The 22876-nt window shown below is 45.6% G+C and overlaps 1 protein-coding gene across 1 annotated transcript in view; it reads left to right on the plus strand.

The window, feature by feature from the left end:
* The window catches only part of DIPK1B (divergent protein kinase domain 1B), a 154734-nt gene that overhangs the window by 120188 nt on the left and 11670 nt on the right, over positions 1 to 22876 (plus strand). Inside the window, exon 3 of the mRNA XM_077468299.1 lies at positions 21158 to 21265. Within this exon, the coding sequence (XP_077324425.1) occupies positions 21158 to 21265 (108 nt within the window). The remainder of the gene's footprint in view (positions 1 to 21157; positions 21266 to 22876) is intronic.

Below are 22876 nucleotides of genomic sequence, written 5' to 3' on the forward strand. Positions count from 1 at the left end.
CGGCTCAAGCTGTCTTGCCTACACACGGTCACACCAAATTCCGATCGTTTATAACGCGGTGACGTACAACACGTACGACGTGACTAGAAAAAGGGAAGTTCAATAGCCAGTAGCCAATAGCTTCCGTCTCGTAGTTGAATCTGAGAATACGTGATTTTTGGCGTGTCGGAATTGCATACACACGATCGGAATTACCGATGGAAAGTTTTTCCGTCTGGAAAATTGAGAACATGCTATCAATTTTTGGCTGTTCGGACAGCTAAATTCCGATGGAGCGTACACACAGTCGCATTTTCCGATGAAAAGCTCTCATCTGTCTTTTTCTGGCCGGAATTCCGATCGTGTGTACGCGGCATTTGATTGCTTTCTCTTTAATTTGATCTTGAAAAATTGATTGACCCGATTGAAAAAAATACCAATACATGCTATGATTTCTATTAGACCTTACTGAAGAATCCTAACGATCAGATTATTGACCATGGGATAAAAGGGTGGGCAGACGCCTTTAAATGGCAGATATTTTAATGGCATGATTGCAGTGTTGTCATTTGATCAGCAGATATTTGTATTATGTCTACAGCTGAGCCACGGTTCATTGTCACTTGAGAAATTTGACCTCAGCATTGATCTGCCTGCAAAGATCCTGTCCCCCACGGCACATGTAACTTTGGTCATTTTATAGGATTTTCAAGAGCTTGGCTGTTTTCATTTGTAAACGCAGCAGACTCTTTCAATTCATTCTGCAGTCGGCCATGAAACCCAACTCTGATGCCGCGTACACACGATCGGAATTCTCGTCGGAAAAAGCTCTGATGGTTTTCCCGATGGAATTCCGACGGAATTTGGCTCAAGCTGTCTTGCCTCCACACGGTCACATCAAATTCCGATCGTTTATAACGCGATGACGTACAACATGTACGACAGGACTAGAAAAAGGAAGTTCAATAGCCAGTAGCCAATAGCTTCTGTCTCGTAGTTGAATCTGAGCATGCGTGATTTTTGGCGTGTCGTAATTGGATACACACGATTGGAATAACGGATAGAAAGTTTTTCCGTCGGGAAAATTGAGAACATGCTATCAATTTTTGGCTGGCGGAAATTCGGACAGCTAAATTCCGATGGAGCGTACACACGGTCGCATTTTCCGATGAAAAGCTCTCATCGGTCTTTTTCTGGCCGGAATTCCAATCGTGTGTACGCGGCATTAGGATAGTTTTCCTGCTAAACATTTAGAACTGTCATCCTGGCATTCATGTTCTGCAGCTGGCTGCCCTGTGTTTGCCATTATCCTCATCTTCTAATTGGCTGTGAAGATGCAGTCAGTGTGTTCCTTGCATCTTTTTCCAGATTTTCTAATGCCGCATACACACAAGTGGAATGTCCGACAGAAAAAGTCAGACGGAATCTTTTCATCATACAGCCCGATCATGTGTATGCCTCATCTGCCTTTTTTTTCGAAAATTCTGACGGACCTAGAAATAGAACATGTTTTAAATATTTCCGACTGAACCAATTCCTATCGGGAAAACCGCTCGTCTGTATGCTGTTCCGACGGACCAAAAACTACGCATGCTCTGAAGCAAGTACGAGACAGCAGCTATTGGCTACTGGCTATTGAACTTCCTTTTTCTAGTCCCGTCGTACGTGCTGTACGTCACCGCGTTCTTGACCATCGGACTTTGGTGTGATCCTGTGTAGGCAAGACCGTTTCAGTGGAACTCCGTCGGAAAAACCTTCAGTTTATTCCGACAGGAAAACCGGTCGTGTGTACACGGCATAGGGGCTTGTCCACAAAGACAGAGGGAGGTAAAATCGTGGGTTAAGCCAGAGATTTATCACCCCCCTCTCCCGAGTGATTAAGGGCATATACACATGCCAGAGCCTTCATGATATACTTCATGGCAACAACAACAATAAAACAGCATTTTGTATTTGGCAGGTGGCACTGCCTCTGAACACGACCCATTCAAGTGAATGGGCTGCTCCGCAATCAGCCAGGGGGAGGTGGAATTTGAGTTGGAAATAAGGATAGTTTCCAACAGACTTGAGTCCGGTCGAAAAATCAGTTTGTCTGTATGCTAGTCCGACGGAGGAAAACCGACGCTAGGGCAGCTATTGGCTACTGGCTATGAACTTCCCTTGTACACACGGTCGGAGAATCCGTCGGAATGTGTCCTATCAGACCGTGTTGTCGGATAATCCGACTGTGTGTGGTCTCCATCGGACTGATTCCGTCTGACCCAATTTTCCAACTTGTTGGAAATATTTTCCGACCAACTGGTTCGATCGGACATACTCCGATCATGTGTAGAGAATTTTGATCGGACAAAGTGCCACACATGCTCAGATCAAACTCCTACATCAAAGCTATTGGCTACTAGCCTGAACGTAGTCCCATCGTAACGAAATTACGTCATCACGTTCTGAATGATTGGATTTTTGGACAACTTAGTCCCGACCGTGTGTATGCAACAGTTTCGGACAAGATCCGACGGACAAAATCCGATGGACAAAATCCGACGGATTTGGTTGGCAGAATGTCCGACCGTGTGTACAGGGGCTAATTCTAGTCCAGTTGTACGTCATCACGTTTGAATCCATCGGACTTTGGTGTGATTGTGAAAGTCCGTCGGAACTCCCCTGAAAGTCCATCGTGAAGACCGTCGGACCTAGTCCGTCGAAAAGTCTGGTCGTGTGTATACGGCATTAGGGATCTCTTCGAATTTTTTTAATTGTTAAAAAAGGTTTGTGGTATTGTTTTTTGTTTAAAAGATCCTTCCTTCCAAACGTGATATTTCAATGGATGGAGGAGAGTTAACCTCTTCCCGCCGAGCATACGCAGATGTGCGTACTCGGTTCTGGGGGTCATACCGGGATGATGCCCGCACCTGCAGGCATCATCCCGGTACTGTTTTTCACAGTGGGTGATCGGCTATCCAGCCATAACAACTGATGCGGCTAAAAGCTGCTGCCTCCCGCCACTCTTACCGGTGCTTCCGTTCAATCGGGAGCACCGATGCACAATCCGATGCCTCCGGCTGCTGGGCAGGGACTGGAATGAAGCCGTAAGCGGCTTCATTCCAGTCTCCTAATAGTAAACACGGAAGCGACGTCATGACGTCACTTCCCGTTTACTCGGCTGCCAATGACGGCGGATTTAAAAAAATATACAGTATTCAGAGTCGCCGAAAAAGTGTAAAGGAGGGACCCTAAAAGACCCTCCATCAAGAGTACCTGTCACCACCTATTACTGTCACAAGGGATGTTTACATTCCTTGTTACAGCAATAAAAGTGATAAAAAAAATTTTTTTTTAATTTTAAAATAAATTTAAAAAAAAAATTTTTTAAAGCGCCTGCCGTCCCCGCGAGCTCGCGAAGCAAAGAAAACGCATACGGAAGTCACGCCCGCATATGTAAACGGTGTTCAAATCACACATGTGAGGTATCGCCGCGATTGTCAGAGCGAGAGCAATAATTCTAGCACTAGACCTCCTCTATAACTCTAACCTGGTAACGTAAAAAAAATTGAAGGTGTTGCCTATTGAGATTTTTAGGTGCCATAGTTTGTCATCATTCCACGAGTGCGTGCAATTATAAAGTGTGACATGTTTGGTATCTATTTACTCGGCGTAACATCATCTTTCACATTATGCAAAAAAATTGGGCTAATTTTACTGTTTCGTTTTTTTTAAATTTATGAAAGTGTCCCTTTTCCCAAAAAGTTGCGTTTAAAACACCGTTGCGCAAATACCGTGTGACATAAAATATTGCAACAATCGCCGTTTTATTCTCTAGAGTCTCTGCTAAAAAAAAATATATATATATATATATATATATATATATATATATATATATATATATATATATATATATATAATGTTTGGGGGTTCCAAGTAATTTTCTAGCAAAAAATATGGATTTTAACTTGTAAACACCAAATGCCAAAAATAGCCTTAGTCATGAAAGGGTTAAACCACCTGACAGTTTTCCCTATCTATTGGTGGGATTTTGGAACACTTGCCAGGCCTACACACCTAGTATGGCCATTATGAGAAGTTCTCACTATCCCTACTGGCTTTTCATTTTTGCCATGAAGAATGTCAGGGGAGGAGCTGGAACACCCCAAGGTGGTTGGAAGGTAGGAAAAATGGTGGGGCGATCAACCCCACCAGGGTCCACCTGTAGCAGGAATCTCAGTATTGTGTGGACTGGCTCTTTAATTCAACCCAAGGACATCATCTGGCATGTGTCATTGATATTTCCGCAGAACATTGAAAGCTCTCGCTGGGAACGAATTTGTAAGTGACTGCAGGGCGGTAAAGTGTAGCAAATAACCACCGGGCCCAGTGATCTGTTTCTGGAGCTGACAGAGGGGTCTTTTATCAATTCCTTTACATCCTGGAAAAGAATGATCTGCAAAAATAGCTCTTTAATGGCATTCTCCAACATACAGAGCAAATCTCTCAGATTCTGCATGCCACATGCTGACTCGGCCAGTGGAAATAGGTTAGCGGCAACAAGAGATATGTGAGGATGAAGGTTTATAAAGTGAAGGTATGCCAAATAGCCACTGTAAAGTGGGTCAGCACATCTCTCAAGTCAATAAGTGCTCAAGTCGGTAAAGAGAACCTGTTTTTCCCTTTAAAAAAAAAAGGGAACCTGTTTACTTATATTTCATGCCATAATCATCATTATCTTATCTATTTACAATGTCTACATAGCATTGTCCACATGGAGTTTGCATATTCACCTTGGTTTTCCAAAGGGTGAATAGGGGTTGTCTTTTTGTGATTATAAAATTATGTTGCTCTCAATAAACAACAAAAAAATAAAACAGACACTGAGGCCGCGTACACACGCGGGGACTGTTCGCCCAACTTTGTCCGCTGAACAGTGTTTCGGCGGACAGTCCGCCCGTGTGTGGGCTTTCAGCGGACAGTTTCAGCGGACAGTCTGCTGAACAAAGTTTTTCGGAAATTCCGAAAAACTGTCCGCTGAAACTTGGTTTCAGCGAACAGTCCCCTCGTGTGTAGGCTTGTTCGTCAAACTAAGTTCCGCGCATGCTCAGAAAGGATTTACACGCCGAAAGTTGTAATGCAATGTATAGGACGTCGTATTTTCCGTCCCGTCGTACGTGCCGTTCACGTCATCGCGCACGGTTTCAGCAAACTGTTCGTTCGTCGTGTGTGGGCAAGTCCGTCCATGCTAATTTTGAGCGGACTGTTTGCTGAAACTGTTTGACGGACAAAGTTGAGCGAACAGTCCCCGCGTGTGTACGCGGCCTAACAGTTCTCTGCCTCAAGAATGCTTGTGAAAATTTGTGAAAGCTTGTGAAAATTTGGAATTCTTGTAAGTGATTACAACCACTTGATCTGGCAGCACTTCAGCTTGGTGGTCAGCACTCCTGCCTGGCATTGCATTGCTGGGGCCGTGGCTTTGACATCCACCAAGGGTGGTATATTTATGGAGCTTGTATGTGCTCCCCATAGCCGTGTGGGCTTTTTCTCACAGATCTGGTGTCCCCCTACAAACATTCCAGTAGGTATACCTAGGTTTGGTTACACTGATTCTGATATGAATAAGTGCAGCAGGGAAACTAGATTGTCAGGGAATCCGGCCACCGTGTCCTTAACAACTGATGAGTCATCAGCTGTCAGCGGGGTTCTCCGCTGACAGCTTAATGGAAAAAAGTAAAGCCGGCAAAAAAAAAGTGAAAAAAAATGGATCTTCCCCAAAATCCATACCAAACCCTTATCCAAGCATGCAACCCAGCAGGACAAGAAAGGGAGGGGACGTGCGAACGACCCCCCCCCCCCCCCCGCCAAAACATACCAGGCTGTATGCCCTCCACATGTGGGGGGAGCTTGTGGGCTGGGGGCTTTTCTCCCTAAATCCCAAAGCACCTTGTCCACAAGGGCCTCTTTCCGATAACCGTGGGCGGTGGTTGTGGGGGTCTTCAGGCAGAGGACTTATCGGAATTTGGAAGCCCCCTTAAACAAGGAGACCCCAGGTCCTGCCCCCCCCCCCATGTGCATAAGTACGGGGTATGTTGGAACCCCACTGACAGCTGATGACACATCGGTTGTTAAGGACGCAACTGCATCAAAAATTGCATCAAAAATGCAACACTTGCATTTCTGTTGCGACTTCTTCGAAGTCTATTACACACAAAACTTTCTTTCCTGCGCCCTTCCAAAAATGCACTGGCTGCAAAATGAATAGATGTGAACATGTATCATAGGAAACCAACGTAACTAGACTGTAGTGCATTTCTACAAACTGCAAAGCGCACTAAAAAAACATATAGGTTTGACCGTAGGGTTAACGATAGAAAATAGTAATTACTTTTATAGCAGTCTAATAACTGTTCCCTAACTACATATATTTTAATTTCATCAAAACACTATGTAGCCACCCAACTCTGGGTCCCCACTATGCATCTGGGCCCTATAGGAGTCATATGGTCTGCATACATCTATATTTTCCCTTGGCAGTGCAGTTTGCTATTTCACTGTGAATGATCAAGGCACAAATGTACATGCTTCTCTTGGATGTCAGTGTATTACATCAATAAAGAGGTGGCTTTGTTATACAAATGATAACATGGCTTCCATGTGCTCTCAGCCGCCTTCACTATTTAGCTGTCAGGTTTCGTTATCTGGTAAAGCAGCCAGTAAGACCAGATGGCCTGGCACCTCCAGAGTCGTTTCTGATCCAGTACCTGATTCCAGCCCCCCCTCCCGCCCTCCTGTTATCAGCGGGTAGTCGTTTCTCTAGTACATTGGCATTGTATCACACATCAGGCAAACTGACAAGCCTCTGCTCGAGAAAGCTCAAATTCAAAACGGCTAACGAGTCCAAAGCAATGCCGGCACCAATCTGCATACCATTATCGGGAGAATTTGTCTCCGAGGGCTGTAGGCTTTATATGTGGGGCAGTCACAAGGGATTCTCCCACATTAATATTCATCGGGTTCCGAATTACAAACCAAAGTGTGTCTTCAGCACAATTGTAAAACAGAGCTGCATTAAACTTCTAGAAGACATACATTTCAAAATATGAGAAACCAATGGAGGATTCTAAGAGAGCTCCACAAGGTGGCTGACCATACCCATAGGCATCTAGGTGAATTAGTGGCACTTGGTAAAGTGGGTTTGGCACAGCTACTTTCAGTGCAGGTAAAGTCCAGCATATTGGGATTAGGGTTCAGGACTAAGTTTAGGCTTTAGGGAGTTAAGTGTTAGCCCTTGTACACACGGTCGGACATTCCGACGGAAAATGTCCAATCGGAACCGTGTTGTCAGATACTCCGACTGTGTGTGGGCTCCATCGGACTGTTTCTGTCGGAATATCCGACGGACAAAGATTTAGAGCTGATCCGATCGGACTTTGTCCGATTGTGTGTAAAGAATTCCAATCGGACAAAGTGCCACGCATGCTCAGATCAAATTCCTAGACCAAAGCTATTGGCTACTAGCCTGAACGTAGTCCGTCGTAACGAAATAACGTCACCAGGTTACGTATGATCGGATTTTCCAACAACTTTTTTTTCCGACCGTGTGTATGCAACACAAGTTTCGGACAAAATCCGATGGATTTTGTTGTCGGAATGTCCGACCGTGTGTACAAGGGCTTAGGAGTTCGTTTTCAGGATAACGTTGGGGATTAAATTAGAACTAGGGCCTTCCTTTAAAAATAAATATCTGCTGTAGAACTTGATTGTAAATGCATCTGCACAGTTTTCTTTTAGTCCCCTTTCAAAGTCCCAGAACTACCTGTTGATGCTGCCTCAGAAGTCTACCTAATGCAGCGTCCTGTGAAGAGGTGACAACAATGCTGCACTGCTGCATTCAGAGTAGAGTTGTCACTCTCATGTAGAATATGACTGCTTCCACTACAGTGGGAGAGAAAATTTGTTTGCCGAAGGCATAGCTATCAGCTTTGTCACTGCTGAATCACAAGCCTGTAGATTGTCGATCATCAACTGTCCACACCTAATGTGCCCACTTTTTTCTGGATGGACAGTCCTGCCTCTGTTGTTGAAACCCTCCCACTGTGAGCTGCAGTGCCTGGGAGGGGGAGCGTGTGAGACATAAATTAAAGTGGTTCTGCACCTAAAAAAAAAATATTAAAAGCCAGCAGCTACTAATATTGCAGCTGCTGACTTTTAATAAAATCACGCTTACCTATCCCAGGGTCCAGCGATGTCGGCGGCAGATGATGAGCGATCGCTCGTCTCGCTGCTGCCCCCGCCGCCATCCTCTGTCAGGGAATCGGGAAGTGAAGCATTACAGCTTCACTGCCCGGTTCCCTACTGCGCATGCGCGAGTCGTGCTGCGCGTCTCTTATGGTCCCCCGCTGTGTCTCTGGGAACTGTGTGTTTCCCAGAACACAACGGGGGGGCGGGGGGGGTCTGCGGCGGTCTGCCCGGAGCACCCCCCCCCTGAAAGGTGCCGATTGTGGCACCGGAGGGGGAGCGGGATCAGATTAGCGGAACTTCCCCTTTAGGGTGAAGAACCGCTTTAAGGATTACTCGGCTCAGCTACAGAGAGAAAAAAAAATTGTGCACTGGGTTGGGCACTCGTTTAGACTGCCATATAGTTGTATGTTAAAAGCATCCATATTTCTCACCATGTTTCATGTTTTACCCATACAGTATTTAGTCCATACTGCTCCCCGCTGGTTCCTATCAGACATGAATTCAGTGTAGCTGGCAGTTGTGCAGGCGAAGGGATCTGTGAATGAAGAAACTACAAGTCTCACCTGCCTCTGCAGATTCTCAATAGCACATAAGTAGGACTTCTCTGCACTCCTAGTCCATTGATACCCTGCTCTGTAACTGAAGGTCCATACCTCAGGACAAACCCGAGCTGGTTACAGAGAATGTGTAACTTCCTTTAACTCTTAATTATTTAGTAAATATACTGTTAAAATTTTCATAAATTCAATGTTTTCTAAGAATTTATGCTGTGGGTGTGTGTGTATATATATATGTGTGTGTGTGTGTGTGTATATATCAGTCCATTCAAAACTGATATTTTAGCTTTTGGTAGAAGCTGGGGAGTTCAGGGGCTATAATATCTCTGTGCTTATCTTCTTGATCTGTACATCTGATGTGCTCATTATGAGAAGTTCTCACCATCCCTGCTGGTTTTTTCTATTATGAAGAGTGTAACAGGAGGAGCTGAAACACTCAAAAGTATACAGGAACACCTAAATCTCCTAGGTGAAAAGGAGAGTCAAATAATAAGGCAGGAAGATCCAGTCACTGGAGCCTCCATGAAATATAAGAAGCCAGCAGTAGTCCCACCAGACTCCACCTATAACTGAAATGTCCATTTTTGTTGAGCATACCCTTTAATGAGGTGGCGCAGGGGTGGCGGTTGCTATGCAAAACCTGCTGGCGTGAAGGTAACCTGGAGCGGTTCGTATCCGAAAGGGAAGCCTTCTGATGGGGATGGAGAACCTTTGGTCGGTGCTGAATGGTCGGGACCCTGGCCTTCTGGCCTGGATTGGGGCAGCTCTAGCTCTGGTCAGTTTTTCGGGAGGGAACGCTGGTTCCCCTTTCTCCCACCGGGGGAACGGCCATTACTTCCCGAATGTAATTAGGTAGGATTGATGGAAGCAAGGGTGAGGCCTGATGGCAAAGGGCTCTTACTAAGCTCCCAGATCTCCATGCCTTTCTGCCTGGGGTGGGGGCTGCTGTGGTCTGGGCTGTGGGTCAGGGATGCTTTTGAAAAGCCTGTGGTGATGTGCCCCTGAAGTGGCAGTTCAGGGGTGCCTTACACTCACAGTGAGAAATCATGGCACCATGGTCTCTTCACCACAACACATGTTTTTCACACCTGCCTCATGGGCCTGTCCTTTAGGCTAGGACCAGGGGAAATTTTTATTCCTGGCCGGAGGGCCGGCCATTGTATCTCACAGTGGTCACTTTCACTCACTCTCCCACTTCCTTCTCCCCACTTTCTTTGTATTTATCTCTTGTTTGTCACTTTGTATTTTTTTGTTTGGTGTGTCACGTGTGATGAGTAGGGTGTCGGTCCTCGGGCCAACCCTGAAAGTCTTGGGAGGGGGTGAACATAGGCCTTCTGGCTTGGTTCGCCCCCTCTCTCAGGGGGTCTCCCTTCGGGGGAGCCCCAACCGAGTACTTTGGTGGGTCTGTTTCGGCAGACCTTCGAGAGAAAGGTGGTCGTCTGGTTTTGGCCAGATGGGCCTAGTACGGTACCTCAGTCCCTGTCTGGAGCCTAACGCCCCGGGGGATCAGGGTAAGGTCCTTCTTCGTGGAGGACAGTGGTACACCCCTTGCACGTTTTTGTGTTCACTCTTTATGTGTGTGCACTTTTTTTGGCACCGGGTGGAAGTTTTTGGGTGTGTTTTGCATGCCACAGGCTCTTCAAAAAAAAAAAAGCTGTCACCCTGGTTAAAGATATGATTTAATCCCTGTTACACGTTACTGTGGCTACGTGAGATCTATGTAGAGTGGAGAAGAAATATACTAAATATATCTCTATATCCTTTATCATTATTACTTCATGGATCTTGTCTTATATTTTATACATGATTGGTAGATCTACAGCAAGGTGTTCTGCCTGCGGAAACCTTAAACTGAGATTGTATTCAAGGGGACTGTAGGGTGGATCTTATCATGAGATCTAAGCAGCTGCTGTGGGCCATGACATAGTCAGAGCTGTATAATTATTTCAGTGGTACGTGCAAATTAGTATTAAATTGGAAACATAAATGTGGAAAGTGACCTTTGTATTTTGTATGCAACATTTGATCTATTTCACAATTTACATACTGGTGTAGGTGGACTGCACATGAAGCAATAGATGTCTCTATCCTAATTGTTGGTTGCAGTGATGTGAGTTTCTGCACTCGTAGTGTCTGTTCTATAGAAAATGTGGCTTTTGTTCTCAGTCTGAAGCCAGAATTGTCTGAAATTTGGCGTGAAAAGGTCAGAAAACCCCCAACTAGCGCTATTAACATAACAAAGTATGGTGACTATTCTCTGTGCTAATTCCCAGCGACAGTCAAAGCGTCCATTGTCCCAAATGCTCCCACCCTGCAGGTAACATGTCAGGGTCATGTCAGGGTAAGAAAACCCTTGTAGAAGAACGGCGTGCAGGTCTGAAAATGAGAATCCAGCCAGAATGGAACCTTTCCATTAGTGTAACTAGCCAAATCCTGCAACATAATCAGTACACATCACTGGCATCCATGCAATTCTAAACCAATACCTACTGCCACCCCAGGCAGAGAAAAGGGACTCGGCCATGCATAAAAGTGGAAGGAGCACAGAGTCCCCCAGCAGTGCAGAGTACTTCAGGAGAGGAGAGTACATCTGGCCATACATGGGTCCCTTTTTTCATTCAACCAGCAAGTCGAATAAAAAAAACTGACCTGATTCCCCCATCCACACGTTCAAGGTGGATGGGAGAATGTCATGGTTTTGCAATAGAGTTTGTCTGCTTACCTGTTTCCATGTGTTCATCTCTAGAGACCAGCCGACCCTCACCTGACTGCTTTTGTAATCCATCCTCTGGCATGACTCCGACCTAGCTCGTATCAGAAAACTCTATATTAACCTGTGCACTGCAGGCCAACCCTGCTAATCAACCTTTGTGTGTTAGCTTCCTTTTACCTGCCGTGTGCTCTGCTGTTGTTCCGTTACCGACTTTAGCGTGTCCTTGACTATCCCTGTTTGCCTGTTATCCTGACCTTTTGGCGTGCCCCTGACTATTCCTGTCTGCTTGTGGCCCCGACCTTGGCTTTGTCCCTCACCATCCCTATCCTCCTGTTGCCTACTGTGGGTGTGAGCTGGGGGACCCTGGGGGTCACAACCTGGAGCCAGTTGCAGCCAAGTACATCCTCACCGCTAGAGGCTCTGGTGAACACCTGCTGGCTCTTAGACTCCGCGCCACAGGGAATCTTACGCTCTAACCCCGGTGGGATCCATCTTGGTTTTCTGGCGGCCCTGCCTTCCTATCACCTTGACCCCCGTCCGCAGCAGTCAGCCATAGGGTCCACAACCTTGCGGTGCACTCCTGATCCCTACGGTGTGCATCTGTCACCTGGCCTCAAGGTGACCTGACAGAGAATCCTCACTGCCGCGCTATTGTATTCCAAAGGTGGGGCCATTCCCCCCCGCTGTCAGAACACAAAGATCAGCGCTCAGCTTATTGCCCGCTGCACTGATTGAGCAACAGGGTGGTCAATCACAGTGGCTACACATAGATGGAAATTCAGGCGGTCCCTGCTGAACTGACTGAATTTCAATTCATGTACGGCCAGCTTTACATAAAGGACGGACAGAGTCCTCCAGCAGTGCAGAGTATTTTGGGAGAGGAGAGCTAGGTAGAGTTAGGGCAGCTCACACCACATGCAGTGTATTGCTTTTTTTTTCTGCATCAAAAAAAGCGCGGAAAGTAAGTTATATGGATTCCAATGGCATAGTTCACACCAGCACAGTACGTTCCACTGCTTTTTAGTTTCAGAAAAAAAGGACAACATGCTGCTTTTTTTCCTGCACAGAACTGGACTGGAAAGCAGTAAAAAGCATCAAACCCCATTACAGTGAATAAAAGCAGGGGAAAAGAAAAAAAGCAGGAAAAAAGAAAAAAGCACTTGGAGTGCACCAGGAAACGCATCAAAAACACGTAAATAAAAAAAGTACATGCAGAAAACCATACGAAACAGATATGGAGGACATTTTTGAGGTGTGAAGTAGCCAAAAGAAATGTCCTCTGGCAATGCAAAGCATAGCGCCCCCCTGACCTCTAGAGGAGTGATAGCAACCCCCAGAGACAGGGAAGGATGGCATTTCACCTCAGGGTGCAGGCTGCTAGGCATGGTGGGTGGTGGACATTGTGGAAAAATGGACGCCAATCACTTTTATGCTAAACAAAAATGGGATTTTTGACTTACCGTAAAATCCATTTCTTTGAGTTCATTGACAGACATTCAGCGCTCCATTATTCAGAACCATAGGGTTATACCACCCCCTACAGGAGTAGGACACTAGGAAGAAAAAAAGACTGCTATGCCTATGGGCAGTCCTAGGTGATATACACCCCCATCTCTGCTATAGGCCTTCAGTTTAGTAACTAGCAGTGTCAGAAGCATCAAAACTCCTTAGAGGGGTGAGTGCTGTATCTGTCAATGAACTCAGACAAATGGATTTTATGGTAAGTCAAAAATCCCATTTTCTCTTCCGTTTATTGACAGACACAGCGCTCCATTATTCAGAACAAGAGGGACATGCCAAAGCAGTGCCAAACAAGAGGTGTGGGACAACTAAAAATCCCAAGGCTAACAAAAGAGCCAACCTGAACAATACCCCTTCAAGAGGGAATAGACCCCCTAAACAGCAGCCTGTACCACCTTGCGGCCAAAAGATGCATCCTCAGATGCCAGCACATCCGCATTCTACAATTTTGTGAAAGTGTACACCGATTACCAAGTGGCCGCCTTGCAAACCAGCGTAGCTGACGCCTGATAATGGAAGGCCCAAGAAGCTGTAAGCAGCCAAGCAGAATGTGCCGCAACAGGGAAAGGAGGAACCCAACCCCTGATAGAATAGACCAGAGTCATTGTCTGTCTGAGCCATCTAGAAAGGTCACAGAGGAAGCAGACAGCCCCTTTTTTGACCCGTCCGTGATTACAAACAGTGAGTCTGATCTCCGAAAAGGCCCTGACTGCCAAATACACCGGAATCGCCTGAACACATCCAGGGCATTCCTTTATTTAAAAAACTAAAAAATGTCCCGCAATGTAAATCCATCGTCAATCACTGCGTACGATGGTCCCGAAAACCCCCCCCAAAAAATGGAAAAACTCTACCTCCATGGGAGGCTTCCACGCCAACTGCTTTCTTTTAGCTTTGACAGCTGTTATATAGGCAAGGGTGGGGCCACCCGGTGACGTAAATGGGTGACCCCACCCCCTCTGACGTCACATCATTTAGAAGGGGCGGGGTCATTCTGTTATGTGACCGGGTGGCTACGTTCTTTCCAATATAACAGCTGTCAATGCGAAAAGACAGCAGTCAGCGGGACACCTTCCATCGAAGTGGAGCTTTTTTTTCCTTTCTATTTTTCGGGTCGGGGCACCATGATTGAAGATGGACACTTTTTTTATTTTTAATAAAGGAATTGTCAAAAACTGTCTCCTGTCGTTTTTACTTTTTTTGGTGAATGGGTAGGGGTACAATGTGCCCCATACCCAATCCAGATTACGATAAGCCCCCCTGCCCACAGACCCCCACAATCACCGGGTAAGGGTTGTGGGGATGAGGCCCTTGTCCCCATCAACATGCGATCTCAAAGTGCATTATGGGGCGTTCAAATTTCCCACGATTGCCCCATAATATTCGCTGTTCGAGTCGAACATCGAGCTCATCTCTACTCGGCTTATACCACAGCTCCCTATTCTCCATCTTCTGGATCTATTTACCCCACCCCATCCCTCCACATGCTGTCTTTCTTGATGTAGAGATATGTAGGTATAATTGTCCCGTTTCCCTCCCAAAAGCCTTTCCATTGCTCTGATCTGTATTTCACTCCCAGCATTTTGATGCAAAGCATTTGTTGTGTCCCAAATACACCTCCTAAATATTTCCTTTCATTTCCCAGAAACATAAGCCGAGTACACATTATAGGAAAATTGGATAAAAAATTCCATGAGGAACGATTGTTCGTTTTTCGTATAGTGTGTACACAACTTTCAACGTCCGATTCAGACTTTGCAGGCTCCAAAACTTTTCTCCTATGTGAAGAGAACTAATGATTTTCGATTAATGTGTACTGCTTTCATATGAAAAAAATCCGATATGAAAGACTGCGCATTAACAGAAACAAACAACAAAAACAGCCTTTTGTTATACGAGAATTTTTAGAAAATCGGCACCATCCGCAGTTTCAACTGGCTTTGAAACAACTAGGAAAACTGGACAATCGTTTGCCCGATTTTGTTATAGTATGTACCCAGCTTTAGAGCTGGGCAGCACGGCGGCTTAGTGGTTAGCATGCCTGCCTTGAAGCAATGGGCTCATTGGTTTAAATCTGCATGGAATTAGCATATTCTCCATGTGCTTGTGTGTGGTTTCCAGCTACACTCCGTCACATGGCTAATGCAGCTCTGGTATGTTTTCCAGAATGGAGTCACAAAAAAATATATATATATAGTTTTAATTGTGATTTTTGTGATATTTCTTTTGAGTTTTTTTGTGTTTTAATAAAGACCTGGATTTTGCACATGAAGTATTCATAGACTTTTAGCCCTTGTACACACGGGCGGAGATTCAGACGGAATGTGTCCGATCGGACCGTATTGTCGGATACAGGGCCGTCTTTAAGGCAGGGCAAAAGGGGCAGCTGCCCTGGGCCCTGTCATTGTTGTGGGGCCCAAAGCAGCTGCCTTATACTTGCCAACCATTCCAGTTTAAATTCCCTTGTCTTTCGAAGTTTTAGTCCTGTGCTGTGTCCCAATATCTGTGTGAAGTGCTGCTACTAATGCTGCCCTGCTCTGCCCTATGGTTGTGTAAAGATGACTCACCTGCAGACCCCGTGTTTACATGTAAATAACCGTCATTTGTATGTAAATAGCAGTGACATTCATATGTAAATATCTGAGCCCGGCTGCATTGATATGTAAATAAAGGTGGCATTCATATGCATATCATGCCCCCCTGCAGAGAGGAGACGATGTGCTGTAACCTATAGCAACCAGTGAGCAGTATTACTGTAGAGTATATTCTAGCAACCAATCAACAAATCACGTGCTGTAACCTTTAGCAACTAATCAGTGAGCATTAATGTGTGCTGTAACCTCTAGCAACCAGTCAGCAAGCGGTAATGATATGCTGTAACCTCTGGCAACCAATCCCAATCGCTGCCTGATCTGATGCAGTAAACTGATTTTAAGTCTAGCTGCTATTTATTGTATGACTCAAAGAAGGTGGAGAGCGAAATTTCATGGGGGGAGGGGGGCCCCTAAGAAATTTTTTGCCCCGGGTCCAATCAATATTAAAGATGGCCCTGGTCGGATAATCCGACTGTGTGTGGTCTCCATCGGACTGTTTCCTTCGGAATATCTGACGGACCAAGTTTTCCAACTTGTCTATAAAATTTTCCGACAACATGCTCCGATCGGACATACTCCGATCATGTGTAGCCTACTCCGACGGACAAAGTCGCATGCTCAGATCAAATTCCTAGACCAAAGCTATTGGCTACTAGCCTGAACGTAGTCCCGCCGTAACGAAATAACGTCATCACGTTCTGTACAATCGGATTTTCCGACAACCTTGTCCGACCGTGTGTATGCAACAGTTTCGGACAAAATCCGTCGGACAAAATCCAACGGATTTGGTTGTCAGAATGTCCGACCGTGTGTACAAGGGCTTAGAATGGAAATGATGGTGGGGTGCAGCAAGTGCAAGGCTTTGCCTTAAACTTTTGGCTCTGAAAGTTACCTATCTCTGACCGGTGTGACTTGGAGCTCCTCTCGGCAGGCCTGAGGTGTCGGTGCGATTAAAAGGGAGTGCCTTGTATAGCTTGCGTACAAAAAAGACTGCGGCTTCTGTCTTGTTGTGAGTCGGCCGCCACTCTGTTTTAATTAAGGCAGTTTTCTGCCTGTCAGATGGAGGTTACTGGTAAAGACGGACTGATAACACGGTATTGACCTGGCGTCTGCTGGGACTCATCTATTTACTGGAGTCTGTTAGAAGCTTTCAGCGGGAAATTGGCAGAGAGGCGGGGGAGGACAGAGAGGGGCTTGGAGACGACGGAAAAAATGCATTTTCATTCATCCTCATTCCACACCGCTGAACGATTTAACTGCTTGTGGGTGTTCACCTCATTTGCAGCACCCTGGGTTGAAGGTGACGCGGATGGGGTCATCTCCAGCAAGAGGTTAAATCGCTCAGTGGTGTAATAATAAAATCTTCTATGTAAATTAGCCTTAAACAGGTGGTTGTATTCTCACTCCTATCAGCTGGATATGCCCCCTTTATCATCTACACATTGGCTGGTAATTGGCCTTTCGGCATCCCGACCTGTGGCAAAATCCACAGGTCAATTCAAATAGACTCATATTTTAGGATATGAGTCTGGGAACTTGGCAGGGAGATCTTGCTGTTGGAGCATCCAAGTCATTTAAGAATCCAGGGGCTGACTTAGTTCACCAGTATCCTCATATGGGCGGCACAGTGGTGTAGTGGTTAGCACTCTTGCCTAGCAGTAAGTAGGGTCGCTGGTTCAAATTCCTAACCATGACCATACCTGCCTGGAGTTTGCATGTTCTCCCTGTGCCTGCGTGGGTTTCCTCCGGGTACTCCGGCTTCCTCCCACACTCCAAAGACATGCAGGTAGGTTAATTGGCTTCTGTCCAAAGTTGACCCTAGTATATGAATAGGGACCTTGGATTGTGGGCTCCTTGAGGGTAGGGACCAACGTGAGTGTGCAATGTACAGGGATAGGGACAATTGTAGGCACTCACTCAGGTTGAACTGGATGGACTGGTGTCTTTATTCAACCTTACTAACTATGTAATTGTGCTCATAAGTTTACACACCCTGGCAGAATTTGTGATTTCATTTTCCAGAGACTATGAATGATAGCACAAAAACTTTTCTTTCACTCATGGTTAGTGTTTGATTGAAGCCATTTATTATCAATCAACTGTTTACTCTTTTTAAACCATAATCACAACAGAAACTACCCAAATGACCCTGATCAAAAGTTTATATACCCCGGTGATTTTGGCCTCATAACATGCACACAAGTTGACACAAAGGGGTTTAAATGGCTATTAAAGGTAACCATTGTGATGGACTCCAGGCACCCTGTTGGGTATTTCCACCAAGAAGCTGCTTCCCAAGTCCTGGAACACGAGACCAATGGATCTGACTATGGGAACTCCAAGGACCAGACAACACCAGTCTTGGAGTACACCAGAAAATTAACTGCTTTATTTTTAGAAACCCACTGAATTTATACAGCAAACCGTGAGATAAGGGCTACTCCCATTATCCCTGACAACAGTTGACTTAGGGCCGGTTCACACTGCAGGCGATGCGAGGCGACACCGACTTGCCTCGCCGCGACCTGCCGCGACCTCAGCGGCAACTTGCAGATGACTTCTGTATAGAAGTCAATGCAAGTCGCCCCGAGGTTGCCCGAAAGTAGTACAGGAACCTTTTTTCTGAGTCGGAGCGACTCGAGTCGCTCCTCTCAGAACGGTTCCATTGTACAGAACGGGGGCGACTTGTAAGATAGCGGCGAGGCGAGTCGTGTCGCCTCGCATCGCCCGCAGTGTGAACCGGCCCTAACACAGTAGAGCTAGTCCTATTATCATAACAATGACCTCCTTAGACAGCCCATCTCCCCGCTCTTACTTGCATTAGAAGCAACAAGCAATTAGTGATCAGCTCTGAACTTAAGAACACATTATAACACAGAGTTCTCCAGGCCATCGTTCTCCTGCAGCCCAACGTCTGTGAAAACCATCCTCGCCTGTGATCTGTTTGCTTGTAATTAATGTGTGTGTATAAAAGGCCAATGTGTTTCTGGACTCCTGACAGACCCTTGCATCTTTCATCCAGTGCTGCACTGACATTTCTGGATTCTGAGCCATGGGGAAAGCAAAAGAATTGTCAAATGATCTGTGGGAAAAGGTAGTTGAACCGTATAAAACAGGAAAGGGATACAAAAAGTAATCAAAGGAATTGAGAATGCCAATCAGCAGTGTTCAAACTTTAATCAAGAAGTGGAAAATGAGGGGTTCTATTGAAACCAAACCACGGTCAGGTAGACCAAATAAAATTTCAGGCACAACTGCCAGGAAAATTGTTCAGGATGTAAAGAAAAACCCACAAATAACTTCAGGTGAAATATAGGTCTCTCTGAAACATGTGGTGTGGCTGTTTCAAGATCCACAATAAGGAGGCACTTGAAGAAAGATGGGCTGCATGGTCAAGTTGCCGGAAGAAAGCCATTACTACGCAAATGCCACAAAGTATCCCGCTAACAATACGCCAAACAGCACAGAGACAAGCCTCAAACCTTCTGGCACAAAGTCATTAGGAGTGATGAGACCAAAATTGAGCATTTTGGCCACACCCATAAACACTACATTTGGAGAGTCAACAAGACCTATGATGGAACGTGGATGTTTTGGGGATGTGTGAGCTACAAAGTCACAGGAAATTCAGTCAAAATTGATGGCAAGATGAATGCAGTATGTTATCAAAAAATACTGGAAGAACATTTGCATCAGCCAGGAAGCTACGCGTGGGACGTACTTAGACATTCCAAAATGACAATGATCTAAAACACAAGGCGAAGTCGACCTGTCATTGGCTACAGCAGAATAAATTGAAGGTTCTGGAGTGGCCATCTCAGTCTCCTGACCTTAATATCATTGTGCCGCTCTGGGGAGATCTCAAACGTGCCGTTCATGCAAGACAGCCCAAGAATTTACAGAAACTGGAGGCTTTGTGCCAAGAGAAATGGGCAGCTTCACCATCTGAGAAGATAAAGAGCCTCATCCACAAATACCACAAAAGACTTCAAGCTGTCATTGATGTTAAAGGCGGCAAAACAGTATTAAAAACAGGGGTATGTAAACTTTTGATCAGGGTCATTTGGGTAGTGTCTGTTGCCATTATGATTTAAAAAGAGTAAACACAGTTGATTGATAATAAATGGCTCCAGCCAAATTCTAACCACGAGTTAAAAAAGTTTTTGTGTTCTCATTCATATTCTCTGAAAAATGGCCAAGAAATCATAAATTCTGGCAGGGTATGTAAACTTATGAGGAAAACTGTATAATTAAAATATCAGTTTTAAGTGGACTGGCCCTTTAATTCCATAGGATTTGAACAGTCTATGGACTTATTAAAAAAATACCTTTATAGAGATATATTAGGAAAAAGAGATCTTGGTGGAAATAATCAAATCAATTTTTCAATGCCTTACATCTGTGAGTGCTTTGATAATAATGATATACATGGGAGTTATTATATTTGGGACTCTGGAGTGTACTGATGTGATCAGATTTGATTATCAGCATGATTTGGTTTTTCCAAACCAGGGGTCTGCAAACTTTTTAAACAAAGGGCCAGTTTACTGTCCATTAACCTTTAGGGGGGGCTGGACTGTGGCCATTAGGAGTACAAAATGTCCCAGCATCGGTGAGAGTAACCAATCCCACACCATTGGTATCACTGGGAGAAATTGTGCTTAAAGCGGAGGTCCACCCTAAAGTGGACCTCCGCTCATCGGAACCCTCCCCCCCTCGGCGCCACAATTGGCACCTTTCAGGGGGGAGGGGGGTGCAGATACCTGTACAGTACAGGTATTCTGCACCCACTTTCGGGATAGCTCTCTGCGGAAAGGGGCGTAGATTCCCATACCCAAGATGGGGGCGGCAGCACCCGACAGACGATCTAGAGATCGGCTTCGGGTGCCGACATCGCGGGCGCGCTGGACAGGTAAGTGTCACTATTTTAAAAGTCAGCAGCTGCAGTATTTGTAGCTGCTGGCTTTAAAAAAAAAAAAAAAAAAAACGCGGAGTCCCGGCGGACTCCCGCTTTAATCATTGGTATCATTGTGAGGAATAGTGCCCCATCATTGGTGTCGTTGGGAGAAATTGTGCCCCATCAATGGTGTCATTGGGCCCCATTGTTGGTGTCATTGGGAGGAACTGTGCCCCATCATTGATATCATTGGTAGGAATTGTGCCCCATTTTTGGTGTCATTGAGAGGAATTGTGCCCTTCATTGGTGTCAGTGAAAAAAAAACTGTGCCCCAAGGGCCAGATAACAGCAAGCAAAAGGCCGCGTCTGGCCCCCAAGCCAAAGTTTGGAGACCACTGGTCCAGAATGTAACCAAATCTATTCTGAATCCAGCCTTGATGAATTATTATCTGGGATATGCAAGCACAGAGTGGTGACCAGATGCATTCTTAGGCTATTGGAAACATCACTGCTAAAACCACATATTTGCCACTGCTGGTTTTTCAGCAACTTAAGGGAGAAATAAGTCTAAACTAACAATGACTATGAGGTTTTTGCTATGATCTGTAGAGGTTGTCCAAGCAGTCAGTTTTCCCGTTGTCTGATGTGTGACTTTGTGTTCCTCTCTCTGCAGTGTGACCAGTACAAGAAAGGCATCATCTCCGGCTCCTCCTGCAAGGATCTGTGTGATGACCACACGCTGGTGTTTCATCAGTGCCTGTCCTCCTCACCAACGCACCAGGTACTGTACAACCCATTTTGGCCTAAAAGCAAAACACTGTGTTAGCGGAAAACGAACACTGCACATCACCCTGGACACACCATCCCCACCGTGAAACATAGTGGTGGCAGTATTAGGTTGTGGGGATGCTTTTCTTCAGCAGGGACATGGAGGCTGGTCAGAGTTGATGGGAAGATGGATGGAGCCAAATACAGGGCAATCTTAGAAGAAAACCTGTTAGAATCTGCAAAGGACTTGAGACTGGGGTGGAGGTTCACCTTCCAGCAGGACCATGACCCTAAACACACATCCAGAGCTACAATGGAATGGTTCAGATCAAAGCATATTCATGTGTTAAAACGGCTTAGTCAAAGTCCAGACCTAAATCCAATTGAGAATCTGTGGCAAGACTTTATTTTGTTATGTTTTTTGTGTGTATCTCAAATAATTGAGCTGCTGCCGTTAGGGTTTATTAAGATAGAGTGGTATTGTTTCCTATTTCTCCAAGACTTGAAAATTGCTGTTCACAGACGCTCTCCATCCAATCTGACAGAGCTTGAGCTATTTTGCAAATAAGAATTGTCGAAATTTCACTCTCTAGATCAGCCTTTCTCAACCTTTTCAACACAGAGGAACCCTTGAAATAGTTCTCCGGTCTCGGGGGAACCCCTACTAAAAATTAGAAATCTACAACTCATGATACATTAGTGTGATGGTCGGTGGGAAGAATGGTCCTCACACTTGTGGTCAGTGGGAAGAATGGTCCTTACACTTGTGGTCAGTGGGAAGAATGGTCCTTACACTTGTCAGTGGGAAGAATGCTCCTTACACTTGTGGTCGGTGGGAAGAATGCTCCTTACACTTGTGGTCGGTGGGAAGAATGGTCCTCATACTTGTGGTCAGTGGGAAGAATGGTCCTTACACTTGTCAGTGGGAAGAATGGTCCTTACAATTGTGGTCATTGGGAAGAATGGTCCTTACACTTGTGGTCGGTGGGAAGAATGGTCCTCACACTTGTGGTCAGTGGGAAGAATGGTCCTTACACTTGTCAGTGGGAAGAATGGTCCTTACACTTGTGGTCGGTGGGAAGAATGGTCCTTACACTTGTGGTCAGTGGGAAAAATGGTCCTCACACTTGTGGTCAGTGGGAAGAATGGTCCTTACACTTGTCAGTGGGAAGAATGGTCCTTACACTTGTGGTCATTGGGAAGAATGGTCCTTACACTTGTGGTCGGTGGGAAGAATGGTCCTCACACTTGTGGTCAGTGGGAAGAATGGTCCTTACACTTGTCAGTGGGAAGAATGGTCCTTACACTTGTGGTCAGTGGGAAGAATGGTCCTCACACTTGTGGTCAGTGGGAAGAATGGTCCTTACACTTGTGGTCGGTGGGAAGAATGGTCCTTACACTTGTGGTCATTGGGAAGAATTACCTCCTTACAGATGGCTAAAAAGATCAATGGTGTCAGTGGGAACTTATCTGAGAGGCAGAAATTGTACAATGCTGAAGGAACCCCTACAACCTCTGGAGGAACCCCTAGCTGTAATTGCAGTGAAAGGTGGTCTTCAAAGTATTGACTCCGGGGGGGGCTGAACACAAATGCACACCACACTTTTCACATACCGTATTTATT

The sequence above is a fragment of the Lithobates pipiens genome, unplaced genomic scaffold (assembly GCF_037356315.1).
Source record: "Lithobates pipiens isolate NorthernLeopardFrog02 unplaced genomic scaffold, aLitPip1_a1.2 Scaffold_11, whole genome shotgun sequence".
NCBI classification, from domain to species: domain Eukaryota; kingdom Metazoa; phylum Chordata; class Amphibia; order Anura; family Ranidae; genus Lithobates; species Lithobates pipiens.